Source organism: Lepeophtheirus salmonis, chromosome 4 (assembly GCF_016086655.4).
Source record: "Lepeophtheirus salmonis chromosome 4, UVic_Lsal_1.4, whole genome shotgun sequence".
In the NCBI taxonomy this organism is placed as follows: domain Eukaryota; kingdom Metazoa; phylum Arthropoda; class Copepoda; order Siphonostomatoida; family Caligidae; genus Lepeophtheirus; species Lepeophtheirus salmonis.
In genome coordinates, this window is record NC_052134.2 from 51,052,367 (window position 1) to 51,079,725 (window position 27,359).

General features: G+C 32.8%; 1 protein-coding gene and 2 long non-coding RNA genes across 4 annotated transcripts; all 3 read right to left on the bottom strand.

Annotated features, from left to right (window-relative positions):
• Positions 1 to 571: 571 nt before the first annotated feature.
• Positions 572 to 2,589, bottom strand: LOC139905239 (uncharacterized). Of its 2 annotated transcripts, XR_011779881.1 has the most exons (3): positions 1,499 to 2,589; positions 1,307 to 1,446; positions 572 to 1,244 (listed from the first exon to the last, which is right to left on the bottom strand). It is a non-coding gene; the product is annotated as an uncharacterized lncRNA (long non-coding RNA). The 2 variants fall into 2 exon arrangements; XR_011779880.1 differs by having other exon boundaries at positions 1,307 to 2,589.
• Positions 2,590 to 4,576: 1,987 nt separating this feature from the next.
• LOC121116149 (microtubule-associated protein 1 light chain 3 alpha) lies at positions 4,577 to 6,234 on the bottom strand. Its single transcript, XM_040710382.2, has 3 exons — positions 5,968 to 6,234; positions 5,739 to 5,901; positions 4,577 to 5,652 (listed from the first exon to the last, which is right to left on the bottom strand). Exons 1-3 carry the CDS (start codon positions 5,999 to 6,001, stop codon positions 5,490 to 5,492), a joined length of 360 nt encoding a protein of 119 aa, XP_040566316.1. The 5' UTR covers positions 6,002 to 6,234; the 3' UTR covers positions 4,577 to 5,489.
• A 6,739-nt stretch (positions 6,235 to 12,973) lies between these two features.
• Positions 12,974 to 16,563, bottom strand: LOC139905086 (uncharacterized). The gene is made up of 3 exons (XR_011779563.1): positions 16,425 to 16,563; positions 14,726 to 16,368; positions 12,974 to 14,632 (listed from the first exon to the last, which is right to left on the bottom strand). It is a non-coding gene; the product is annotated as an uncharacterized lncRNA (long non-coding RNA).
• Between the last annotated feature and the right edge of the window lie 10,796 nt (positions 16,564 to 27,359).

Consider the following 27,359-nt stretch of genomic DNA (forward strand, 5'->3'; position numbering starts at 1 on the left):
TGTCAAATGTATAATGTTTATAGAAATGCATGTACAGTCAAACTTGTATTAAGCGCTTAGGTAAGTAAACTGAAAAAGCAACCGCTTATTGCAGATGGCCTCTTAAGCCAGGTTTTCAATTTTGTAAACAAAATTAGAGTAAGAGTAGGAAAAAATGAAATGGTTAGTCGGAAAATTTAAAAAAGTATCCAACACCTCGAACTAATCTTTACCTTCCTTGTATCACAGAATGTTTTGTCCAAAAAGAAACAGAAAAAGACTAGAAATCATCTGGTAGTTAGCCAAATAATTCAATAATACCAACTTCTATTCCTATTTTATTGGAAACGGAGCATAAATATATAATGACTTATTACTTCGTCTATATCAAGGTTATACCCAAAGTTGATAATCCTGCAGAGAAAAATACGTGCAAGGAGAAGGGGGAGAAAGACTTTAACGAAGATATACTACGTATAATTGACTTACACGTTTTTTATCCGTTACAGTAGATTTGAAAACGTCACACTCCATGAAATATTAATTCATTATGAACCATATTCTTAGAATAATAAGTAATGAAACGACAAAGTAGAATATTTCGAAATATATTTGAAGTTCCATGTTTAAATTAAATATAAGCTACATACATTTATGTTAAATATACAAAATTAAACAATTATAATCATATAACTAATAATAACAATAAATTATAAATACAGAATATTGAAATAATAGATTGGTCCAAAAAATATTTTCTAGTTCTGACATGAATTCAGTTAAATATGTCATAACTTTAAGTTGCTAAACACAAGCCAGACGTGGAGTTTAATCAAAAAGATCATCACCCCTTTTTCCTAATGTGGAAGTTGCTATATACAATTGTGCACAGGATAGATATATCTCTATCGATGAGATCTAAATAATTATCAATAATAAAGTAAATGTCAAAATTATAAAATTAAACAATAAATATACTAATAAAAAAAAATATTATAATTAAATCCATCGTAAAGATTTAGAGTAAAAGCTAATTATGTAGTAATGTCCGGCGATATTAATCCTTATTAAGAGCATCAAAAAAGATTATTTCCCCGTTATTTATGCTTATATAACAACATACTATTATCATGAAGGATATACACAATTGCTAATTATATTGCTACACCCAAAGCAACTACCCCTGTGACCATATAAGCAGTTGTTTTTGCCTTTTATGAGTTTTCTGAACACCATTTCTTGGGGGTTATCAACCATAGTTATTCCTTAAGTGATAAAAAAGTAATATTTATTGACTATGTAATATTGGAAAACATAATGATTATACCCAAGTCTTTAAGTGAAGAAACTAGTGTAAGATAAACTAGTTGCGAACCATCCAAAGCTACTACCCCCGTTGTTGGGACCATTTAAGCAGTTGGGTTTGCCATTTAATGAGTTATGTATCATAATTTTTGATATTTTTAGCTAAAATAGAATCATATTTTATGATTAGATTTTTAAAAAAATGAATACTTACTGTTAGATGGTACAAAATTCAGAGTTAAATTTCGTCATTTGGTGTGGATCACTCTAAACAAGCTGAAAATTACCTTAACTTCACAATTTACAATGGGGTATTTCTATAAATGACATCATTACCAACATTCTTTATTAATTTAATGATGGTTCCTTGGAAAGTGAAGAATTTACCCGTGTAATTCTCCATAAATTTGTTGAACGTAGGATGATTAGCAATGGATAAGGTTATATTACATGCAATAAGCATCTGAGATCAATGTTAAAGTCTGACTTGATGTATTCATCGTTAACTTGATTTTATAGATGAATATCCATACTCTTGATATGAGATGAGGATAATGAGAGGCGTGTAATTCTAGACAAGGGACTAAAGACATATTTATATTGACAAATCCGACAAGCCATCTGTTTCTCATCCGGTAAGTATTTTCTAAATTCCTGGGCCTCCATTTTCAGAAATCCAGACAGAAGGCGACGTTATTATAGGCATTTTATTCAGTTCTCTATAGACTATGAGCATCTAATATTATATTAATATTGAATAATAAAGGCCGGAATTATTACGTTCTTAATAGAAGAAGATGTATATTATTTAATCAATGATGCCATAAGTATTTCTTCTCTTCTCCTCGCACGCTTTTGTATTCTTACCAAAATTATCACCCTTAATGATGGGCCCGTCAAGGGAGCAGAAAAAGGACTGCAAATCAGAATACAGCTAAGAATGTCAAATCCTCTTCAAGAAAGATTTCTAAGCTTCAGTCAGGCTCCACTTAATTATGTACATGTTAATGTATTACTTGAATTATCTTTTATTGTCTAATAAAAACAATTACCCGTCTTAATCATATTAGTTATAAAAACTTCATATTCATTTTTAAGACTGTCAGCCACTTTCTGGAACACGCTTTTACAGTCGGGTGTCCATAGAGTAGAGACGTCCGTGGTGTAACCTTGTATTTCTATTAACTTTAGTCTATATATGAAAAAGAATAAATTATGAAATAGCCATGACGTAACAAGTGAGACGATGTAATCGACAGCTGACGACAAAATACTTACACATAGTAATTTTGTCTTAGCGAGGTAACGCCGTGCTAAAGACAAATCGTAGCACTGGCCCTGGTGATACGCTTAAAACAGGTCATCATTAGACCACTGTTACTTTATATATATAAAAAAATATGTATTCTTCTTGACTAAATATTATAAAGAGCATTTCATGTGACCTCAGTAGTGGTCGGCCATTTTGGAAGTCTAAACAAACAAGTTTTATAAAAATAAACTTTTAATTAATATTAAGGAAAATAGTACACTATTGGATTTCAAAATGGGACCAACAAATAAAAGGACTTACTGTCCATCTAAAGTCTTTGTATTTCAGCTTTTTCTTCCTTGGAGTCTACAATAAAACTTATTTTGTTCGGAGGAGAGTCTCTTTGAGCTAGGGATTTGTGGCCCAACAGACATTGCACTTAAAAAAAAAGAAAGAAAATGAAACATATCACACGGCAATGGACCAGCTAGTTAAGAAAGATCTTGGCCTTGAGGTCTACAAGAGAACCCCTCGTCAAGCCCTCAAGCCTGTAGACAAGGAAAAATGCCTCGCAAAGTTGAATATTCTTCTCAACAACCTTAAGAAAAAAGCCTCACTCGCTTGTGAGGATTGAGGATGCAGAAATAGAACTGTGTCAAATTTCCAAAAGCTTCAAGGAAGCGTTCACTTTTTTAAATTTCCCATTCCCTAAAATCCAAAAGAAGTCGCAAGAAAAAAAAATGGATATCAAATCTTAAATATCACATTTTAAATATTTTGTTGTATTATTAAATTTTGGTTATTATTCTTTAAATGAATAGATTTAGGTGGTAAGGTAAGATCTTTTTATATAATAGATAATTTCTTTTTAATAAATTTCCCCTCTATTATATAATTTTATTATTTATCTGACTCTAAAATGTATAAAATATGTTATTACATCGCTATACAATCTTATTTCCACATTGTAGACAATCAACTAGCAATTAAAAGTGAAATAATAAGATATTTTTCTCTAATTATCTAACTTGTAATCTATCAAGAAAAGAAAAAATGTACAAATCTAATCATTTTTAGTACATATTACTTTGATTTAATTCAAATATCAGTATTTATAATTGGCATAAAGTAATGTTTAGTCTTTTTCTATTCTTAATGACATGCGAAAAAGTTTTGTTGAGATTTATTGGAAATTTTTCAATTTTATGTAGTATAAATATCAACTTTTGAGCCCCCAAAATGGCGTCTCCTTCCATTATAATTGCAATTGATGGTGTCAATGAAAACGCTCCTTTAACGTGACGAAATGAGATGAGTTAAAATGTGACGAAACGAGACTAGACGAATTGTAAAATAGTTCAGGAAATTAATACTGAAATAGGTCCATTAGTATTTTAAGGATTAATAGTAACTATACATAATCTACGATAGGGGTTATCACGAGAACCAAACAATGAGCTATCACAAATTTATGCATTTCAAAAGTTCCTACTCCTAAATAAAAATCCTTGCATTAATGTGAATCTACCGGGACTAATAATTTGACTCTATAATTGATTCGGATGCGTATTTAAGCATTTATTATTTCCTCTAAATATAATTATAGTTTCTTATCATTTTAATTATAAATGCACGAGTTTAATAGATCAAAAGTGAAATGATAGCTTCCATTTATAGTTGGTAATTATAAAAATGACTGATATAATGAAATAAGGCGTAGTTATGTGTAGAAATTGTAACTTGTACAATCCGCTACTTATACAAGTTACAACTTGTAAATAAATCGTAGATATTGCATTAAAAATATATACTTTAGATTGTCAATGTATTAATGGTGTACATATTTGATGATTTTTGTGACAAAAGTTACTCATTGATAAAAAGTACTCCTTGGCACATTATAAATTAATAAGTCCCAGATTAATAGTTGACAATATTAGAATGACTCATGTAGGAATGAAATACGGCAGCTAAAGACGAAGAAATTGCAAATTTTACGAGTTGAAACGTAAGAAATATGAGAGAGAAATGCGAATCAAGTTTCGTTTTTTATCATATTTATTTATAATTTAGATATAAATAATATTTAAGACAAAAGTAATTAATTATGAATACAATCATATGGTGGTGGGGGTGGGGGGAGGGTACCTAAAGGGCGAATATTGGCAGATAAATTTCTTACTTGCTTGAAAAAAAAAATAGATATGGGGGTTCCTCCAGTGTATGCGATAGCAATTGACTTTAATTGTTGTCACATAAAAATCATAGATAAATTTACTTGCCAGTCTATTATTATAATTATTATTTCTTACAACTTTTTTATTTTATTATTTTTTTGTACTTTTTAGGTATTTTCCAATAATAATATAATTTATTGATTATTGTATACAGTTTGAGAGAATGACTACCTATAGTAATTGAGCTTTTAGAATGGACAAGGATTAAAAAAAGTTATTCAATTTGATGAAAGGTATTACCATTTGATCCATCGAGACTACATAAGGTGTTTTAGAGGGTGATATTTTGATTAAAGGAAATCAAAATATAATTTAATAACTATGTAACAGAAAAAAAGAAGATAAATGATTTACCTATTAGAGAAAAACTAATAAAAGGGGGCCACAAGGTTTATAATTTCAAAATGAATTAATTAATACTAACAAAAAAATAAATAAGTGTGAATTTAGTTGTTGATTTTTTTCAAGAATGGAATGATATACAAAACAATTTACAATTTAGCAGAAGAAGTCAAAATAGTACCTGACAACTTTGATGATGAAATTATAGGTAGTAGTAATTAAGGCTCAAATTTTCCTTAATTACGTCGCTCAAACCTGACTTAGATATTTAAAAACTAATTGAAAACACGGAAAATATATAATATAATGTAATCATATTATTAAAGAAGGAATTATTAAAAAGTTTTATCACAGATACGCAACAACCAATCCACTTAAACTCCAAATGTTTCTTGAGAGGCGTAGACAATGTACAAAAATCCATCTTGATCCATTTCTCGGCGGTACAAGTCAGACATGGTCATAGAGACCGATGCAAGAGTTGTTTGATTCACCAAGAGGAAAAATGCTTGATTCGGATGTAGCTGCAGTCGTCGCCTAATTAATGAAAGAAATAAGGTATAATTAACTAATGACCCTATAGCGAGTACTAAAATGAATCAATCAAGAGTCAAGACAAAGACCTTATAATGTTGACAAGTTCTCCTACAGTGACATGATCTGGGATGAGAAATTTGGATTTATCAAGGAGTGGTAATTGTTTCTCTCCATGATAGCGCTCAATAATGACTGGGACTTTCGTTGGATGCCTCTCACTGATTTCTTCGACGTCTTTCACACGAGCAGCTACAAAATTAATCGTTAATATGCGACATTGATATATTTAGTATGATCGAACAAACAAATACTTACCAAAGGATCGACGTTCTTTAAAGGACTTTTGCATGTTTGAATATATATAGATCTCTTTTCTTTAAATAATAAATAAAAATTAAATTACGTCAAAATATACACAGCAACAAAAGACGAACTTTAATAATAATAAAAGATGAAATACAACTACTACAGAAAGAGAATGAAAAAATAGGGGGGGGGAGGCAAGTTGTCTGCACTGGAGCTCAGCTGTTTGTCTTCTTTTCGCTCCGTCGTCCTCGTACTACAACGCATATCTTCTCCTGGTTACTACAAATGTTGAGATGAGTAAGAGAGCGCGCGCGCTCTATAGTAGAGAGTTTGACAACTCTGCGCACTCTCGATATTATTGAAACAAAGACTTTTGTCCGTCTGCCTAGAGAGAGAGAGGTAAAGTACATACGACAGTCCTCCAAATATAATAATAATAGCCAGAAAGAGGAGCTCTCCAACATCTTTTTGCGTCATCTTTTGTAACTCCAATCTATGACCTATGATGAAGCTTCTTAGCTGATGGCAACGCAGATTATTTATTATTTGTTAAGTGGTTATTTTTTTATTAATTCTCTCTTATTATTGCAAATAAAGACATAATGTTACTACAAATCTTGGAAATAATTTGATTGGAGGATTTTTCTTTCTTTAGACTCCATTTTCTTCCCCCTCCCCCCTTTGTTTTCTAATTGCAGAAAATTATGAAATTTGATTTTTATTTATTATTTCCATTTGAGCCACTCCATTTTAAAGTGCACGCTTCAATATTAATTACATATTTAGTTAATTTAACTGAGCTATTCATTTTTGAACACCAAGGAATCTATATAATATTGTATTCAATTATAAACCTGCACACGAGAGGAATAGCTATTCTAAACAAAAGACTTACAGTTAGTTATATATAGATATGTCCTATATTATTTATCGTTATTGCGATAGCCTCTTTTTATTTCATTTTGTAGAAGCAGCCCTCTACGTAGATATATAATATAATTATTATTAATAATGTTGTATTTGAGCCTCACGTCAAATGATCATATATATCAAACATGACGTCATTGGGGAGAAGACCCATAAGTAGTGATCAAAATAATATGACTTGATATCACTTTAACAGTAAAAAAGGGTCCCATATTTTAATTTTTTATAGCAACGAGGGTTCGAAATTATTTTACTAAAAAATAGTCGAAATTTTAAAAAAAATACGCAAAGAAAAGGGCATTGAAAATTTATTTTTCTCTATTTGGAGTAGAACTCACGGAAAAATTCAAGCTCTTTTTTTTTTATTTATTCAAGTAAACATTCATTTTTACACGTGGCCTAGGGCCTTAGCCTCCTTAATTCGTTGTAATATATCTAGAGGTGTACAAAATATGTCCTAGAATGCCTTTTAATAGTTGCAATTAGTGGTGTATCGGTTCTTATTTAGGACCACGGTCCAGTCCAGTCCCACTTGTCGGTACTTAAATAAGGTAAAATTGATATCTCGTGACGTCAATGAGGGTGTTTTTCCTTTTTTATTATAATGAAAAAAATCATATATTTTTGGAAGATATGTACAATAATCTTAATACATATTTCATATATATTATTTGGCTTAATAATACATCGATATTTGTATGAAAAATCCCAAAGACCGACGTTTAAGGACCAATCCCTAGGACTGACGATCCTAAGGACCGGAATATAAGATAAATACTAATTATTTAATGAAACACTTGTTTTTGCTTATTTTGTGATATTTTTTCTACATCAGGTGAACTATTTGTCGATGACAGGAGCAAAAGTTTTATAATGGTTATGTCAAGATTCATAATGCTGTTTAATTTTAGAAACTTTCATTTTGAATTAGTATGCCTATATTTAGATGATTGTCCATAATAAGATGGCAGGCCGTAAAAAAATCACTCGCAGCCAATATGGTCCCCGACCTATGTGCTAAGGGATCATGTCGTAATGAATTTCAACAGGTACTCTATTCATTTAATTAATTTATTGAATCATCATCATTCGATTAGGTGTTAGACGAAACAGAACATGCAACAACCGTTTTTCCTTTTCTAATTAAAAAAGGTACTTTTTTAATTGCAAACTAAATTTTTTGAAATTTTGAGGAAAAATTTTTAAATATTAAACTTTTTGCTCTGCTGCATAATTTGGCAGAATGACAAAAAAAACTTCTTTAAGGAGAAACAAATCCTTAATTTGGAGGGGGATACAGCCCCTTCATACCACCCCGGATGTGGACGCTCCTGCATAATAAACTCGACTGATAAAGCTAATAAATCCACTCGTACAAACTCGACCCAGTTATCGCGGTGTATTTTTTCGAGAACATTATTCTCCATAACTTTTTCGCTTTTCCAAGTACGATTTTTTTTTGTTATTTTTGTGTTTATCTTTATATTATCAATACATTCTATTAACTACCTTTTTTTGCAAAACTAATGCAAAAATGTGGTTTTTTTTTGCAATTTTCTTGACGAATTTTGATTTGACCATTTTTTTATGGATTTGAAGTTTATAATACAACATATATTATAATGCTCGCTTGTGCATAAGGTGTATCAATATTAAGAAGGAATAATAATCACCATTGTCAATGTGATTTCTCGCTCCCTCTTTGGCTCAGTAATCTCGGGTAATCCTTTTCTAGTATCTAACAAAAAATATTTTATAATTAAGTAAAAATATTATATATTCGTATTATAATAAAAGCCAAAATATTTTTGCAAGATGTGTTCATTGCTCTTAATACATAATATGTGAGCCGTCAACTTGTAAGCAAGCTAGTTCGATTTTTCTCAAAATTGAGTGTGGACTATATTCAATTTTTTGACGAATTTTTGGCAATTTATACGGGCAAAATATTCTTATTGACCCTTTGGAAGAGCTGCAAATTGCACTTGAATTAGCCATAAAACATTATTACTATGATAAAATTCTAAATTGGTATATTTCATTTGAAAGACCATATTGGGCTTAATGGAAGTCTTATGAATCAAATAAAAATTCTTAGCCATTGTTAAAATTCTTGGATATCTTAACTCATCCCACAAATTTGAATACAAAGCCTATAATTGACTCAAGTACCTATATCTATGAACTATTGGCTGCAATGAAAAAAATCACCTCTATAATGGAAGAGATCAGCTACAATCAGCTGTGTCAAGGTGTGAGAGGAGAAGGAAATAAGCAATGCAACTAATGATAATAAGGTCTTCATTCCGTAATATTATAAGTCTCGCTCACACAAAAAAAAACTATGTATTTTATTATCAGCTGTCGAGTCCCTTGCACATTTAATACGTCAGGAGTATTAGGCGATTTCTACTTTGTGATAAACTAATGCAATATTAAGTGATACTTAGATATGTTTACTTAGATATATTAGATATTCTTAAATTAATTTACACCAAAGATTGGCGATAATTCTTCTTTTAAAGGGAGATATTAACGCCCCCACGACTTATTTAATAATGAACAAAAAAGAAGAAAGAGCACACACATCAACTGTTTTTCCTTTTCTAATCGCTATACTTAGTTTTTTCTTAACACATATCCCTTCTTTACTTCTGCTATACTCATACTCCGTTTCGAAAAAGACGGGAAAAGAAACCTCAAACTACAAAGAAACATGCAGAGATCCTTTTCATCTCCCCTAGAAAACTCTTTGAAGAAAAAAATCAAGAGAAAATCATTCTCAGGAAAAATTTCATCCAGTCATCATATTTATTTTAGAACGACAACTCTATAGTGAGTGTGTTACAAGCACGATGACACCCGTTAAGGGATGTCATCGTGCTTGTAAGGAAAAATATTAACTCCATTATCAAGGCATCTGACCCAGCAGGGAACTACATGGTAATGGAGATTGATTTCCTTTCTCATCGCACGGACTTGTTTGTTATATATGGTCTCAACAAAGATACATAGGATTATTTCTCAGAAATATTGACTGCCCATACATCCACCCAGAGCACGATTGCTGTCATGGTGATTTAAATATAACGATAGACTCCACAAGGGATGCCAGTAACTACGAGGGCTCATGTAATAAATAAAAATCCAACAAATTTAAAATAAGTGATAAAAAAACTATTATCAAAAAGATCTAGTCTGATCATTTCAATCAGTTAACCCCAAAAAGGACTTTCCAAGCGAATTAAATGACAGTTTTATTCTGGTTTCTCCATCTATCAATTTAATTCTTGCAGAATTCAGAGTACAACTGGAATACATTTTAGACCACTCTCTACTCTATGCCTCTTTCCTTTACTCCAGTAGTACTTACAAGTATAATTGAAAGTATATCTCTTAGAGCATGCATCGACTAGCTTCTAAATTGAAAATATCATTGACGAAACGATTAGAAAACTTGATCAAGGTCAATATACACCTTTTGTGGCTTTAGAAAAAATTAAACTTTTCTGCGCAATGGAGAATAGCCAAGAACCATGTAGAAGAACAAATACAATCCTACTCCAATAACAATTATGGAGCAACTTTGCCCCCCTCCCCATCTCAGAACATGAAATAAGTAAATATAATGTAGACAACAAGAAAAAGTTTAAACCTCCTGGACCATCGGGTCTCCCTTTTACATAACCTTCAATAAGCCAATATCAAAAGTCTTAGAAAAAGTGAATAATGAAATTTTTCAACCTAAAGCACTGCCTCAGTTCATTAATACTGGTATCATTACGCTTATTCCCAAAAAGGGGAAGGATCCTCTCAACCTCGTCAACTACCGACCTATCACACTTCTTGGGACATTTTATATATATCAGATCCTCAGTTGAATCCTCAACAAAATAATTAATCATTACCTATAGGTTAAGCATAAGTCCCAAGGCGTCAGACCGGCGCATTGCCCCTACAATGAGAGGAGAAAATGACTTTAAAGTGGAGGCTATAATAACAAAGAATCTTACTATAATTCAATGACTTTTCTTTTGTAGAACCCATCATTTGAGTATCGCCAAATAATCTTATAATATTTTCATAATTCTTATTTATGTTATAACGCAATGTTTTTCTGTCTGTATATCTGTTTGATATTGTATCAAATTAGCTAGGAAGATATATTTAATGAATCAAAGTTTGTCTGTCTGTCTACTTATTTGTGGGGTGAGAACTAAAGTTTAACCACGAGCACTTTACATTAAAAAGAAAAGAAAAGGAATGTGACTCAACCAGTGAGCGCTCTAGAGACTAAAGTGTATATATTTATGTATGTAAATGATAATAATGATTATGCTGTTGTTGTTTTTGGGGATCTTAATAATATTTCTTTTTTTCTATATTCTGTCTTTCTTTGGGAGATAACATCGTAGTTTAAAGTGACTGAAAAACTGAAAATAACACTGAGGATTTGTATGGAAGTTATCTTTTATATAAATAATGCAAATATATACTATTAAAGCAAAATGTGTCTCTTCGTGGACGCCTAATAACTAAGTATAATAATTAAGGGGTCGTTAATCAATTTTTGAGTCGAATGTGGATATAAATATGAAGACAGTTTTATAAATTCATTATATGAAACTAAATACAACAGTTGACTAAGTCACACAAGACAAAATCTGAGAATGTATTGCCAAATTAACCGACTTCCGGCCAGATTTTGCTGAATTTGGTTGGAACTGGGAGAGTTTTTTTCTTCTTCATATAGTGATTATACTTTTTTTTGGAAGAAAAGTAAGTATACCGTATCAATGGCGATCAAGGCTGCTGGGCGGAAGACAAGAGATTTGAGAAGAGACAATTCTTGACTCAAAATAATTAAGAATTCCGTATAAAGTGTTGTAAGAATATTCTTAGTAACCTCAAATATCAGAGCAACATATGAGATTTTCTTCTCCGATGAAGAATTTACGGAATGTATACATAGTTACTTCACTAATAAATAATCTATAATTCATAATTGCAATATATATGGCAGTTTCTTGTAGAAAAAATAACTTTATACTAGTGTTGTTTCAGTCCTGTTCGGTCCAGTCCAGTCTTAGGACCGGCCTTATCAACCCTTGGGGCAGGTCTTCAAGACTTTCAATCCTTCGGATTGTCAGTTCTAGAACTACTAAAAAAAATAATAAAATAAGTAGAGTTGCGTCATCAAGGACAGAACTTTATAAGTTTTAGAACTGAACTAGTCCAAATCGAGATTAAACTGGTTCCTCCAGTCTTCAGTCCTAAATAAGGACAGACACATGACTACTCAATATACATGCCGGGTGGTCCATTGAAATATGAACACTAACAAATTTTGAGTGATTGAAATTAACTCATATTTCGTTATATTAAAGTATAAACAATTAGTTACAAAACAAATCAAACCTGAGCTCTCTAGATTACGATTAAGTTGAGGAAATGAAACTTGAACGTTATCGACAAATCTCCATCCGCGCACTCCAAGCAATTGAACGTATCTGGGACCACCGTCTACACCGTCAGCAAGTCCGAAACGTTAAAAAGGAAGTAGGGCTCTGTCAAAAAGGGTAAACTGGACTCAGAGCATTTAGAGAAAACAACCCAGACCAATCACCTCAAGTCCATGGGGGCCCATGTAAGAGATATCGAAGTTTCACACCAGACTGTCCAGAGAGCCATCACCAAATTGGGTGGAGAGTCCACTTTGACATCAGCAATGTTGCAAGACTCTTTTGAACTCTTTTTTTTTTTTTTTGTCACTTTCTGCCTCTTTAGAGCCTTGATATCAACCCCCTTAACTACACCTTTTGAACTCTTTTTTTTTTTTTTTTTGTCACTTTCGGCCTCTTTACAGCCCTGATATCAACCCCCTTGACTACACCTTTTGGGTGCATGTCGAGTAGAAAGCCTGCAGTCTCTATCATCCAAACACAGAGTCCTTCAAAGCCACTGTCAGTCGGCACTGGGACGCCATGACAGAGAACTGCATCGGCAGCGGGGCCTTCCGTCCCTGCCTAGAAGCCATCATTGCCACTGAGGACGGTTACATTAATGATTAAGAGATCTCAGACGCACATCTATATATAGTATTGATTTTGTTCAAATTCAATTTTTAATTAATAAGCGTTTAGATTTTAATGGACCATTTGTTATCATCATTTAATTATTAGAAAGAAGCAAAAAAGGCTCATCAAAAATTAAAATTTTTCAGGTTACAAACAACGGTCCAAATAAGAAAATCCAAACTCAAAATAAAGAGTAAAATGTTTCCTAATTCTAAAATGGGTTTTATTTGAAGGGTTGTGACCCACTGCTCTTCATTTCCAGGAGCATGATCCCTCCTCTTCCCCTCTTTTTAATATTAGTGATGGTATGATTAGTACAAACAACATATGAGTAGGTCGATGATGATGAAATGTTCCTAACAATATAAACATAAAAATAAATAATAAAAAAGCAAGAGAAAGCCGCCAAGTATAAGCCAACATTAAGAATAACATTTTTACACTTTTGGTTCCATAATAAAAATAATAATATATTATTATTACTTGCTCATAATACAGTAATACCTCGATATACGAGTTTAATTCCTTCCTGGACCGATATCGCATGACAAAGCACCAATTTATCCCATAAAAAAATCACTTCAAACAAATAATATCTTTCAAGCTTGAAAAAAAAAAACTAAATTACCTTTGACTAATATTTATTCTCCAACTGCAGGTCTTCGGTATAGGCCCCAACCCCAACCCTTCAAAATTCCTTTTAGTTAAAGGAGGGGGCCAAAATTTCTTCCACGTAGAATTGAAGGCTCTGCGTGTTATAGACCCCCATAGGTGAATTATCAGGGGCGTTAGCAGAGGGGGCTTGTTTTTTGGATTTTTTTTCCATAATAATTTACTTTTTTAAATTCAAATATCAAATTATTTGAATTTTGTTCTCTTGCAAAAAAAATTTGAAAAAAATTTAAAAAAACCACAGTTTTACATAAAAAATTAAATTTTTTAGAAAAAAAATTCAAAAGTCCACAGCTATTCACAAAAAATAAGAAATTTTGAAAAAAAATTTCAAATGTTAAACTTTTAGGAAAAATATTTCAAAAATCAACAGGTATTCAGAAAAAGTTAAATTTTTTGGAAAAAAAAAATTCAAAAATACACAGCTTTATAGAAAAAATTTAATTTTTGGAAAAAAATTCAAATAATAAAGTTTCCAGAAAAAAGCAAACAATTCCTGAATTCGGGGAGGGCACCAGCCCCTCCAGCCAACCCCCTGCGGACACACCTGCTTATAATCTTAAAACAATTTACGACATTGTAGTAGTGATCCTTCCAGAAGGGTGCAATTGGTGTTCTCTCTGATTTCGAAGCACTTATTGAAGAAATGGTTAGTTTGGTGCTCGTAGTCCTACAAGATAATTGTATAAAATATGCCCTAGACAGTGGGAGAGGCTTTTTTAGTTAATAATCTGACCTTTCTATTTTCCAAAGCTGTAATCATTATTATTTAATTATTGAAGACAGAACATCTAAGTATAGAGTAATAACCAGAGCGTGTGCTCATGAAAGACGGAGAGTAACAATGAAAGTCACGGTAGTTATAAGTGTGGGCCCTTTTCTGGACTTGGAGTAGAATTAAGGATCAAAATGGAATTAATTTCAGCTTTTTTGGACTTGCTATATACGGAATGGGATTTGTGTTTGTTTCCTTCCTCTCAGGGCTACATGCAGCTGATCTAAAATGAAATAAAATTTGATGGTAGCTATACTGCTCTCCTTAGTTATCAGGATTACTACGTTACTCTTCAGTTTCTCTTATTTTTACATACCGACAGGACATGTTTTAGGCATCACTGTTGATCAGCCGCCTAACAGTATCATTGCATCTGCCATCTTCTGCAGTATTAAAACGTCTCTTTCTCTCTCTTGCTCCTCCAGTTGCATCAGCATCATGTTACCAACTCTCCACGACCAGTTTGTATCTCAAGATAAACTAGTATGACAAAGCAAATTTATGCTCGAAATCCCCCTCGTAGGTTGGGATACTCATACTTCAAGGTGTTTCTGTAAAATATATTATTGATGAAAGGTCATTTCTAGAGTTGAGACTTGGTGCAAGACATAATTTTCTACTAGTTTGGCTTTAAGTGATTTTTCTAGACCGATATTTCGATCCAGACCACTGTCAGAAATGCGGACCAGAATTTACAGTCATTTTCATTTTGTGATAATCGCCAAGACCAAAATTTACTAGGACACCTGTCCAGTTATAAATATAAGGATAATAAAAGATAATTTCTTGTTTTGGATTAGTATTGAACCGTTCCAAATTTGATTCTTAAAAAAAATTCGGTCCAGACCGGTCTCATTTAAAACCCCGTCCAGATGGATTTTATTCATGAATTGTACATACATGATATCATGTGTGCATCGTAATGGAGAGATTGTGTAATACAATGACGTTATATGATGTGTAATGTGTTTTGTATATTGTGACCAAATTGAAGATCAAGGGAGTGTCGAAAATCGGTTCATAGGGGTTTCAATCTATGATTGAACCCCCTTAAAAGATATGTCCGTATTAAATTTCAGTATATTGTCTATCAAGACCGCTATCTGAACCGTGGACCAAAATTTTATTTTCTAAATAAAGTCATTGGAAATTATTATTAAAACATATTGTCATTTTTTTATGGTACCGACTAGTGATGTGTCGTTCGCGAACATAAAGGCTCTATGAGCCGGTTCTTTGAAGTGAAAAACGGGCTCCACACCAATCAGGAGCCAGCTCACCCCAAATGATGGATTTCTTACTTTATTTAAATATATTTTTTTCGTAAGGATGAAATTTGAAGAGGATTTCTTTCTAAAAAAAAAAAAAATCGAAATTTTTTATAAAAATAACAAAAAATCTGAAGGCCCATTTGAAAGCCGAAAGAGGTGGCTCTTTTTAGTGAGTCGAGTCCAAAGAGCCTGTTTGAATAAAAAAAGCCAGAATTTTCCATCACTAATACTGCCCGAGACAGCATTTGACTACGAGAGCGGTCCAGATTTTTAAGGATATCGAGAGAGAATTTCTTGTGTTGAGTTTCGGTCAGTGTATCCTAGTATTGGAAGCAACCAAATTTGATCATTTAAAGAAGTTTGGTTTGGACGGGCCTCATTTAAAATTCGGTCTAGACAGATTACATTGTTGAATTGTACATATATGACGTCATGCGTGCTTCGTAATTGAGAACATGGGACCTACAATGACGTCATATTGAGACTACATTTTGAATAGGATTATATTTCGGTCTTCGCCCCTAGTTCGTTGATTAACTTTAGTTTTTACCGTTAAATCATTGCTTTTTTTCTATCAATGGACCTTCTTATATTTCTTCAAGTATCAAATAAGATCATAACGCAGAGTAAGGTGCCACTAGTCAATAAGCCCTTTCGAAATGGACTTATGATCCCATATCTGTGACTCCTTAAATATGTGTAATATTCAAATCTATAATGGAAAATGTACGGGGGAAAAATTACCAGAGTGGAAAATCTTCACCTCAAAATGACCGGTCACGCTTTCAAATCAATATTCAAAGAATCACCTAACACTGAATTGGGAAACAAATCGTTCTCGAACCGAGTCTTCAAACCAATAATGTCCTTCCTTGGGTATTTTCTATATCAAACAGAAAAAATAAAATAAAATTCGTCTTGACGACAGACATTCTTTAAAAAAAATATAAAATTATGCATGAGGCTTATTTTATTTCTTGTTATAATACACGCATAAAAAATCAAATTATTCCTAAGTCTTCCCTGAATTCTATTTATTTATTGCTATAATATATCTATGATATTTATATAACACACATAAAAAAATACGGAAGACAATAGCTACGCCGCCGTAAACGAAAAAAAAAACACCCCATAAGTAAAAAAAAAGGAAAGAAAAGGAGAGAGAGTAAAAAAAAAAATCCCACCCAAATTTCCCGCCAATTACAATGAAGTCACCCTTAAAAATCTGGCTACTCGACAACCAGTTTTTTCTTATATGAATATTATATATATAAAATAAAAAATCGGGATAAAGTGACTATTTATATACATTTGTAGAGTGTAGTACTTTTTACTTCATAGGGCATACTTAATAATTATTATTAGTGATAGTAATATAACAACTACAACACGATCTATCACTACAAGGATCATACTGCAAACCTATTATTCTTCTTTTTCTTTATTTCTCCCCCCCCTCCTTCAAAAAATAAATCACGCAACCTTTTCCTATTATAAACAGAAGAGGAGAAGAAAAAAAGAAGACTTTTATTGTATTTAGTACTATTTTTTCTTTTTACAGTGTATTATTGGCTTAAAAAAAGGAAGGAAAAGAAAAAATGGCAGGTTCGGCGTGTTTGTTTTTGTTATGTATATAAATATATATAATATAATATTCTTCTTTCATCTCACTCTTTTTTGCGTGTTTTATTATTAATAATATGTAATATTAGGGATGTGACGTGAATATATAAATCATTTGAAATGGCAACATATTTTATATGTATGGTGTGTCAGCACAAAATCAATATTGAACATAAATTTCAGAAATTCCGAGGCCTACATCATCAGTATAATCGCATCAATATTTAATTGACTTATTTGGATCAAATATGGACTTTATACTATAAATTCTGGGATGTATGGATATACTCAAGAAAATCAACTATATTGTAAAACCTTCCTTCTATATATGATACTTTGTGAAGCTCCGATATGACCCTTCAAATAAATTCTATCATATCCTTTTTCTATAATTTTTCAGTGTTTTGGGTGACCTTTATGTGGAATTTGGGGCTCTTCAGAAGAATTAATTAAAATAGAAAAATGTAAGATAGTTTGGGACTGAAAAAATATGCATATGTGTGCACGTTAACATAAAAACAATCATGCAAAAGATCAAGAAAAGTAGAATTTTTGTTTTACTTCATGGTCATATTTGAGTAATTTATAGGATTATTTTTCAAATTTCTGGGATGACTTCAGATACCCAAGAGTTTAAGCTATAGAATAAAATCTATATTTGATGAGAGAGATTTGTAATAACCCCGATATGGTCTTCCAAATAAAATTTGTCCATTTTGGCTACTTTAAGTCCAATTTACGACGTATCCAAAGGCATAATAAAAATAATTTGTTGATAGAAATTTATAATAATTCGTCAAAGATTCGTCAAACACAATTTTGAGAAAAATATCTTTAACTTACTTTTGTGTTGACGACCAACATGTATATAAAAAATAATGACGGCTTATTTTTGTGTTGACAAGACACATTTACCGAGTGGTCCATTCAAATTTGAAAACTTTTAATTTTAAATTTCAACAAGATATACTTTATTCATTAACGAGAGAATATGCACAAAATTTATAGATGTGTGTATGAGCTCTCTTCATCACTAATGTAGCCGCCCTTAGTGGCAATGATAGCTTCCAGGCGGCGGTGGAAGTCCTGGCATCCGGATGTAGTACTCTGTGTTGGCGTTCAAGTGCTGGCTGAAAGTGGCTTTGAGGGCCTCGATGTTTGGATGAATAACACTGCAGGCTTTATCCTGTACATGTACCCAAAAGGTATAGTCAAAGGGGTTGGCATCAGGGCTGTAGGGAGACCAAAAGTGTCAAAAAAGAATTGAAGATAATCTTGCAACAAAGGAGATGGGTTTCTTTCAATGCTGGTGTCAAAAGTGGCCTCTCCAACCTCACATGGCTCTTTCCAACACTTTTTGATATCTCTCTAGATAGTCTGGTGTGAAACCACGAGATATCATGCATAGCCCTCATGGACTTGAGGGATTGGTCTGGCCTGTTTTCCGTAGCTCATTTGGGCCCAGTTTGGCCTTTTTGACAGAGTCCTTTTTCCTCTCCAACAATTTGGACTTTCTGTTGGCGTAGACAGGGGTTTCTGGAGACACCCAACTGCTTGGAGTGTGCGAATTGAAAAATTTTCGCTCACGTTCAAGTGTTCTTTTCTCAACTTGTTTTTAAGCTCAGGTTTGTCTTCTCTTGTAATTAATTGTTTATGCTTTAATATATCGGTATAATCATTTTCAATCACTCAACCTTCATTAAATTAGTAAGTGTTCAGATTTCAACCCGTAATATAATAGGTTTGTGTCGGGCTCCAGTCTGGACCTGTCTGGGACAGGTATAATTTTAACTAGTTTGCAGTCCAACTTCGGACTGGACGGGTATATTAGTAAAATACGATCAACAAAAAATGTTCTTGATCCGGGCAGACACAAAAATGATGTAAATATATTTAGAGAAAAGAAAAAAAATGTATAACTTCGTGTTTTAGAAAAATAAATTTATCATTACGATTCTAATTATGATCTAGGGTTTGGATTTCTTTCTAAGATACTTAAAAATTGGTTCACAGTTTTAGTTTGTTATTAAAATTTTTGTCCACGGTTTCAAACCAAGGCCTAAATCACTGAAATATCCGCCCAGATTGGTCTAGAATAAGTCACTTAAGAAGCTACCCTTAGATTAATAGACAACCAGGTAGAGCAGGAATGTCCGCCCGTGACCCCGTTTAATTTTTATGTGCAGCTCACTACTCATTCTCGCTTAAACTAGTATTTTTTAGGCAAATTATCTAAATGCGTAGAACACGCCTGTTACGTTTTGTAATGTTTAAAAAAATATCAGTCCAGATGAAAAATTTTAATGTGAAAACATTTTTTTTTTTTGATTTATTTTCTAAAAAAAAAAAAAAATGTTATTCGAGCAGAGGAGTTTCTAGCTGTCATCATTGTGGCCAACCGTTATTATTAACTCAACTTTATTATACAAATTTTGAGAAGTTAGGATATTTTTTAACAATTTTTCTATAAGGAATGCTGTAGAACACATAATTATCTGTCGATTGATAAGAAAAACATTGTCTTAGTCGCCACCATGAGCACAGAGTACGACAAGAAGAATGAAATAGCGGCGTTCCTCTCTGCGGAATGGACTCAGAAGGCCATCGGAGAGTAGACTGGGGCATCGAGGAAGACGATTTACAATTTCTTCTATGCATGGATTGTAAATCGTCTTCCTCAATGACCTTCTAGGACAATTCCGCCCTAAGGAGCCTTACTATCCCAATCCTTTTATCTTACTTCAAAAACAGTTACAGTCGATTACAGTTGACTCCGTACATGATAAACATTTTAGGGTGGGGGGGCTTGAACCCCCTTCCCCAATGGGACTAGTGGCACAACTGTATCTAACCCTAAAATGTATTAAAAATATGTTATAGCATCGTTATACAATCTTATTTCTGTATTGTAGATAAAATTTCTTCGTCCTTATAATTTAGTTAAAAAATTACAAATCTGCCGAATTAATTTTCCAAAATTGTTTTCCAAAGTTATAATTTTTCAAAAAAAATTCCAAAAAAATCCACTAAGCAAGTTAATGGAAATTTTTGCGGACGTCCCTGATCAATGTGTACCTTTGATTATCAAAGCTAAAGCAAATTTAATTTTGATCCACGGTTTCAGACTGCATTCTAATAAAAAATATTTATGACCGAACTAAACAAAAATTCGGTCTCGGACCAAGTCACAACACTAATATCTACGTAGTACCCTTGCCTGCTTGTACAAACAAGATTGAAAGACATTTAATGGATTGGATATACATCAAGAGTATAATAGTGGACCGAACCAAAAACAAAATTCGGGCTCGGACCACGTATCAACTCTAGTATTTACCTACGTCGTACGAATATCGATTTGGTTGGGCATACAATAGAAATAAAATGGATTCCATAATATCCAACAAGAGTTATGGCGTAGATGACATCTTTAACTTTAAAATGATAATATTATTGATATTCTAAGACATTGTTTACCCAATAATTTACTTTCAGGTATTGATGTTTACCAACGGATTTTAAGCCTTTTTTTCTGTTTCTTTTCGGAGTTAAGGTTGCAAGGAACCAGGGGCGTCCGTAGAGAGAATTATGCAGTAGAGCAAGAAATATAATATCTGAATTTTTTTTCCAAAAAGTTTATTTTTTTTGTGAAAAGCTGTGGACTTTTGAATTTTTTTTTTTTTTTTTTATAAAAATTTAATATTTTGTGGATAGCTGTAAATTTTTGAGTTATTCTGTAAATAGCTATGGATTTTGAAATTTTTTCCAACAAATTTATTAGTTAAAATTAATTTTTTTTCCAAAAAATTAATTATTGGTGAATAACTATTAACTTTTGATATTTTTTGTTAAAAAATGTAATATTTAAAATTTCATTTTTCAAATTTATTTCCAAAAAATAAAATTTTTCTATGAATAGCTATAGGTATTATAATTTTTTTTTCCACAAAAATTGAATATTTCAAACTTTTTCACTTTTTTGTGTGGTTAGCTTGAACTAGGCCCCCCCCTAAAAAAATAAATATATATAAATAATCTTGTGAACGCCCCTGGAAAAAGGTACAACCTTTACCTTTGATATTCAAAGTTAAAGCAAATTATCTTTCATTTCAATCTTCGATTTCAAACCAAGATCTGGATCACCAAAATATCGATACAGAAATATCTCGTAAAACCGACCCAGCCAAAAAATTTGATCTCGGACCATGTCTCATCACTAATATCTACCTAGTACTTATCGCAATACAATTATATGGATTCTATTTATATTTGTGACGTAGATCTCTTTAACTTTAAGCAGGGAATGCCATTGATATAAGATATATGAGTCTAGGAAAATCAAGTAAGATCGAACAGGATTAAAGTTTGATCTCGAATCAAGTCTTATCTTTCTACCTCGTGGTATTACATATAAGTATAATGTAAGCACTTGTTTTGTGAAGTTCCTGTTGGACTCAGACATTGACATCAGAGTAATTCCAAACTTATAGAAACTGTTTAATGTCCGGTACGGCGCTAGTATCGGGGAAAAACTCAATATGATTTTAAACGATCATTATGACTGGAAACATTATTAAATGTGAAAAATCCGAGCTCAAACTAAATTTTATATCACAGGAAAAAGATACCACGTCGTAATTAGATTTCTTGACAGACAATCCAACTTCTTGTTAGTGCTTAAAGTTTGAATGTATTCAGGTTTTGACTTTATATAGGCTGCACTAGTTTCTATTTTGGTACATGAAACATGGCCTTAAGGAAGTCATAAAAAAGGAAGAAGAAAAAAAGAGTGTGCGTTTAATGTATAGAGTATTCTTTGCTTAACCACATTGGGGGTGAGGGGGTGTATAAAATAATTCCCAAGGTTAATAGAAATACAAGGTTAGAACACCATATAATCGGGCATTGTTCAATTTGATGTAGCGTACCGACTGCTCACCAAGACAGACAGATTTTGAAGTCATAGAGAACAATATTAGTACTCTAACATTAACAGTCAAGGAGGGTGAGCTTTAGCTACTCTTAGCAACAATTATTCTCTATGACGTCACTATTGAAAAGCAAAAAACATCAGTGGGAAAAGCGTTATGGTAAAACCTTGTATTTCTATTAATCTTGCCACCTCCTAGAAAGCGAGAGCAGCTTTTTCTAGTTGACAATCTAAACAGGTTTTTTTATGTTCCAAAGTTGCTTTAATTGTGGATTGATATCAGTGTAATTCCAGCCTCTATGTGAAGGAGTGGGATTTATGTTATTTTTCTTCCCCTCGCAGCTGCTTGCAGGAGACGTCATGACAGATAAGCTGCTCTCCTCTCAAATATTCTTCAAATTGTGAGGAGCACCAGGTTCTTTTTCGGTTTCTTTTATTTTCACATACCGGGAGAACATATTTTCTACATCTTCACTAATACTACAAAAATATACACTGTATTTTATTGTCAATTGTCCACTTTTCCTCTTCTTTTCTCCAAATGAGTGCCCTGAACGCTGTTGATTTCGTTGATTTCGAATTAGCTCTCTGTGCTACGTAATGTTGTTGCCTGATTAGATATCCAATCGCAATTCATATAAAAGATTCCATATACATAAAAAGTTGTGGCGTAGATAACTTCAAGAGGAGAATATTATTGATGGTCTAAGACGCTGGTTGTTTAGCAGAGTGGGTTAATTATACATGGTCCTTTTGTTATTATTTATCAGCATGGTTTTTGTAGGAAGAATAAGAAAGAAGATGAGGAGAAGAAGGGGGGGGGGCGTATCATAAGATGCTTTCTTTCTGGGTTTTTTTTTTGTTTTTTTTAATGAAATAACTCTGAAGTATAGTAATACCACATTGGAATAAAAAAGAAAGCCTTATTACTCTCATACTCCAATATTTTCTCCTTATGTACATGTACCGGGTGTAAACATGAAACCTACACACTTTTATTATATTGATTTGAGAGGTTCTATGTGAGAAAATTAGAACTGTCTGTAAATTGTATAGGTAGCCATCTATCTCAAGCACCTGCTGCTTTTTGAACTTTATAAATCGGACGTAAAAATCATATCAGAGAGATTCAAGGCTTAGGGCATCAACTCTTCTTTGTACGGGTCACACTCCAACAGGGGTGGCTAGGCTGACGGTAATGGCTCATAAGACAATCTACAATGTTAAGAAGAGAATAGACCAAAACGAGACCATAGAGAGGGCTCAGGAAAAAACCCCATCATTAATGCTCATCTGGTTCCCGGAGTATTACAGGCTTACGGCAGCTATGTATGTTACATCGACGTTTTCAAGGCCAACCAGGGTACGGGCAAATTTCCCGGACGGCAACATCATCTTTTAGCAAGATGGGGATCCGACTCACACTGCCAAAAATAAATCAAACCTTCTTAGCTAACACTTTTGCATTCTGGGACAAGAGAATGTGACATCCATACAGCCCAGAAGGGAATCTCCTCGACTTTTTTATCTTCCTTCACATCGAGAGGAGGTCTTGTAGCATCCATAATCCAAACATTGAAGCCATGAAGGCCTCTGTAGACAGAAGTGGGCTGACATGGACACTAACTTCTTCATTCGCCAAACTTGTAGCCATTTCTGAGGGCAATGGTAGCCGAACAGAATAAATCCATTTGACATTGGTGTTGTATCAGAAAAATATTAAAAAAGATTTTTTTTCATTTCTTTTTCAAGTGTGTAAGTTTCAATTTTTCACCCTGCATGTATGTATACATTAAGAAAAATATAGAGAATTGTTTTTTGTTTTTTTTTGTACCTTTTTTTCATCCATGTACAATTTCTTATCTGATAGAAAACATATTGTAAATACAATTTGGCAAATCAAGAATTATTTATATTCAAAACTCTGACCTAGGATAGTGATGAAAATTTTGGGCATTTTGGGCATGTAAAAAACAAACTCCCCGAAAATCAAGACGGTAATTCTGATAATTTGAATCATGGTTTGGGAGAGAGTCGTTTCGCTGCCATGACGCTTCATTAGATCCGTTATAAGCAGCTGTGACGAGGGGAGAAGGAAATAAATGCCGATGCCTCAATTTTGAGTGTGCGCTTAATATTTTAGAGCTTCGTGACTACTTGATCTAATTAATATCATTTTAACAACAAGAGTCTGAAGCTAAAGTTCAACGCGTCATATTTAATATGAAAATAAGGGGGGGGAGTTCTATTTTTTGATTGTTCATCGACCCCTAAAAAACTCCGAGCAATTCCGGATACTCTCTCATGTATATCATAACACGACCAATAAGAACCAAATCTTTTATGATCCATATTTCATTATTATAGTACTTGAAGTGTAGATCACGAATCTTTAATAATTTTTTCTGTATAAAAGAGAGTTTTTCAGATTCAACTCTTTTTAAAGATTCTACATAAATGAAAAGAAACCCCTTATCTTTGCAAAATTGTATTCTATTTTAAAATTTGGTTTTACATATCATTTGGAGTATCCAAATTGGAAGAAAAATCAATGTTTTGTTAATGTTTTTGTTTGAAAATGAATAAATCCATGATTTTTAGTTTGTTTGTAGGCCAAAGGAATTCATTTGTCTCTAAAAGGGCTAGTTCAGCTGTAATAGTCAAGTGTCATTTTCTCAACTTTTACGTGAGATAGAGAGCTGAGGTGTGTTTTCTTTTGTAACTAATTGTTTATGCTTTAATATATCGAAATATGAATGAATTTCAATCACTCAACCTTAATTCATTATTTATTTAATAATTGTTCGGGATTCCATGGACCCCTGGTAGTAGAAGGTTCTTGTGTGAAACTTGAAATGCATTGGGCATTAATTAGTATTTGTTTGCTTTTTGGAACAGGTATCTCAATTTACCATTTTGACCATTTACAAATGAGGTACGGAGTTTTTTTTTAGTTCTTTTACCCCCTTCCCTCCTGCATGCTCGCATTTGATACTAAAAATATATGGATTATATTCTAGTCTGTGTTCACAATTTCAAAACTTCTTCTCCTACCCCCTAAAATTAATGTAGTAAAACTTTACTACTTATATTTAACGTACGAGAATAGTCTTTCACGATCATATGATAATGGAAAAGGTTCCTTGAATATATGCTTATTTTCCAAAGCTGTAATCATTATTACTTTATTTTTGAAGAGATAACCTATAAGTATAAAATTATCACTAGTGAGTGAAAGACAAAAAGTGCTATTGAGGATTGGTTGTGGAGTCATAAATGTAAGTCCTTGTTGGACTGAGAGTAGTATTAAGGTTAGACAAAGGAGTATGTCCTGCCTAAATTTTTGCAAGATACTGAGTGGTGTTTGTGTTTCTTTCCTTCTTCTCAAAGCTCTTTTTCTCCCAAACATTCTTTCAATTGTCATGGTGGCCACCTTAATCTTTGGTTTCTTTTTTTTAGCATACTGGGAGATCATAATTTTTACAGTGATGTTCATTATGATTAATATATGTCTAACAAAAGTATTTATTATTCTTATAAGCATATGTTCTCCCTTTGTCACAGCTGATTGTAGGTTATCTAATGAAACACCATGACGTTTGCCAAAGGCCTTTCTCTACTCATGCACCCAGAAGACAAAGTCCAAAGTTCACGTCTGGAGATTATGATGGACACATTGTCTTGCCCCAGTAAACCATGTTCTTCTAGAGAAAAGACTTGGTCACTTTGGCGACATGTGGGGGTACTCCACCCTGTTGGAGAACAACATTGTTGATAGAGAAGCTGGCCTTGACCTATGAGGTCCGCTTGGATTTCAACTGGAAGACATAATCGGTCGCCGTGAGCCTGTAACCGGTCGTGAATTAAATAAAAAGTATCATAATGCACAGATGACGACTTTTTTTATAGGGCAATCACTTCCAGGCTTCCTGTCCCAAGGTTAATAGATATACAAACTTTATACCATAAAGCTTTTCCTACTAATGCTTCACTTCTACAACGCTTTTTAATAGTGGTGTCAAAGAGTATAACTGTTATTACGAGTAGCTATATATCGCCTTCCTTGACTGTTACTGTTAGAGTACCCCTATAATACTCTATGACGTCAAAATCTCTCTGTCTTGCACAGGAGTCGATACCGTGCATCTATGTAAAAATTCTGGCAAGCCCGATTTCATGATGCCATAATTTTGTATTTCTATTAACCTTAAGAGTGAGCATGTTGATGCTCGTTTTTTTTTAACATGCCCCATAATACACGCCATTTTTATTACGCACCATAAGTCTCGCTCCCACCTTCTCCTTGCGCTCTTCAAAAATCCTATTCTTAATAATCATTACTCGTGTTGATGGAGGAAAACTGGTTGCTTTAATAATTACCTGCATTTAAGCTAGTGTTTTTTTTTTTTTTTTTTTCATTAAATACATGTACCTCATTTTCATTCCCTTAAAATATTCATAACTTATGCTTCTATGAATCTGTTCCCTTCTTTTTGCCTAAATGTCTACTTTTTACATATCGAATCAATCTTGAATAAATAATAATTTGCCTTTCTAACAGCTTTTACACCCGTACCCACCTACATAGGGGGGAGAGGGGGGAAGGAGAAGAGTTACATACCTCTCTAATCAGATTGGTTCATTTATTATTTTGGCTATACTTAAAAATGTATATTATAAGCTGGGATTTGTACACGCTTTAATTTCATTACGGCTTATTTAATTACAACAACATTGGGCATTTAAAAAATATAACCAACTGTTAATGGGGTATGAGCAAGGCTAGGCAGACACACTAGCCTTTGGCCAGTAAAAAACAACATGGGTAGGGCAGAGGGCCTTTATCTAACCCATTTGGCTACGTAATGCCGTACCTTAAATACCAGATATTCATAAGCAATTTTGGGTTCAAATCAGGGCTAAGGAGTTGGAGGCTGTGCCTTTTTGGTGGAATTGGAGTCAAGGAATCCGGCTACAAAAATTATTATCACTTTTGTAAATAAAACACATTTATAATCTAAGGTATTCACCGAGTTTTTGTAATGTTTTTTTTCTAAAGGGTTATTAAGTACTATTAATTTATTAAACTCGAAAGTTGACTCAATTATAAGTTTACTTGACTA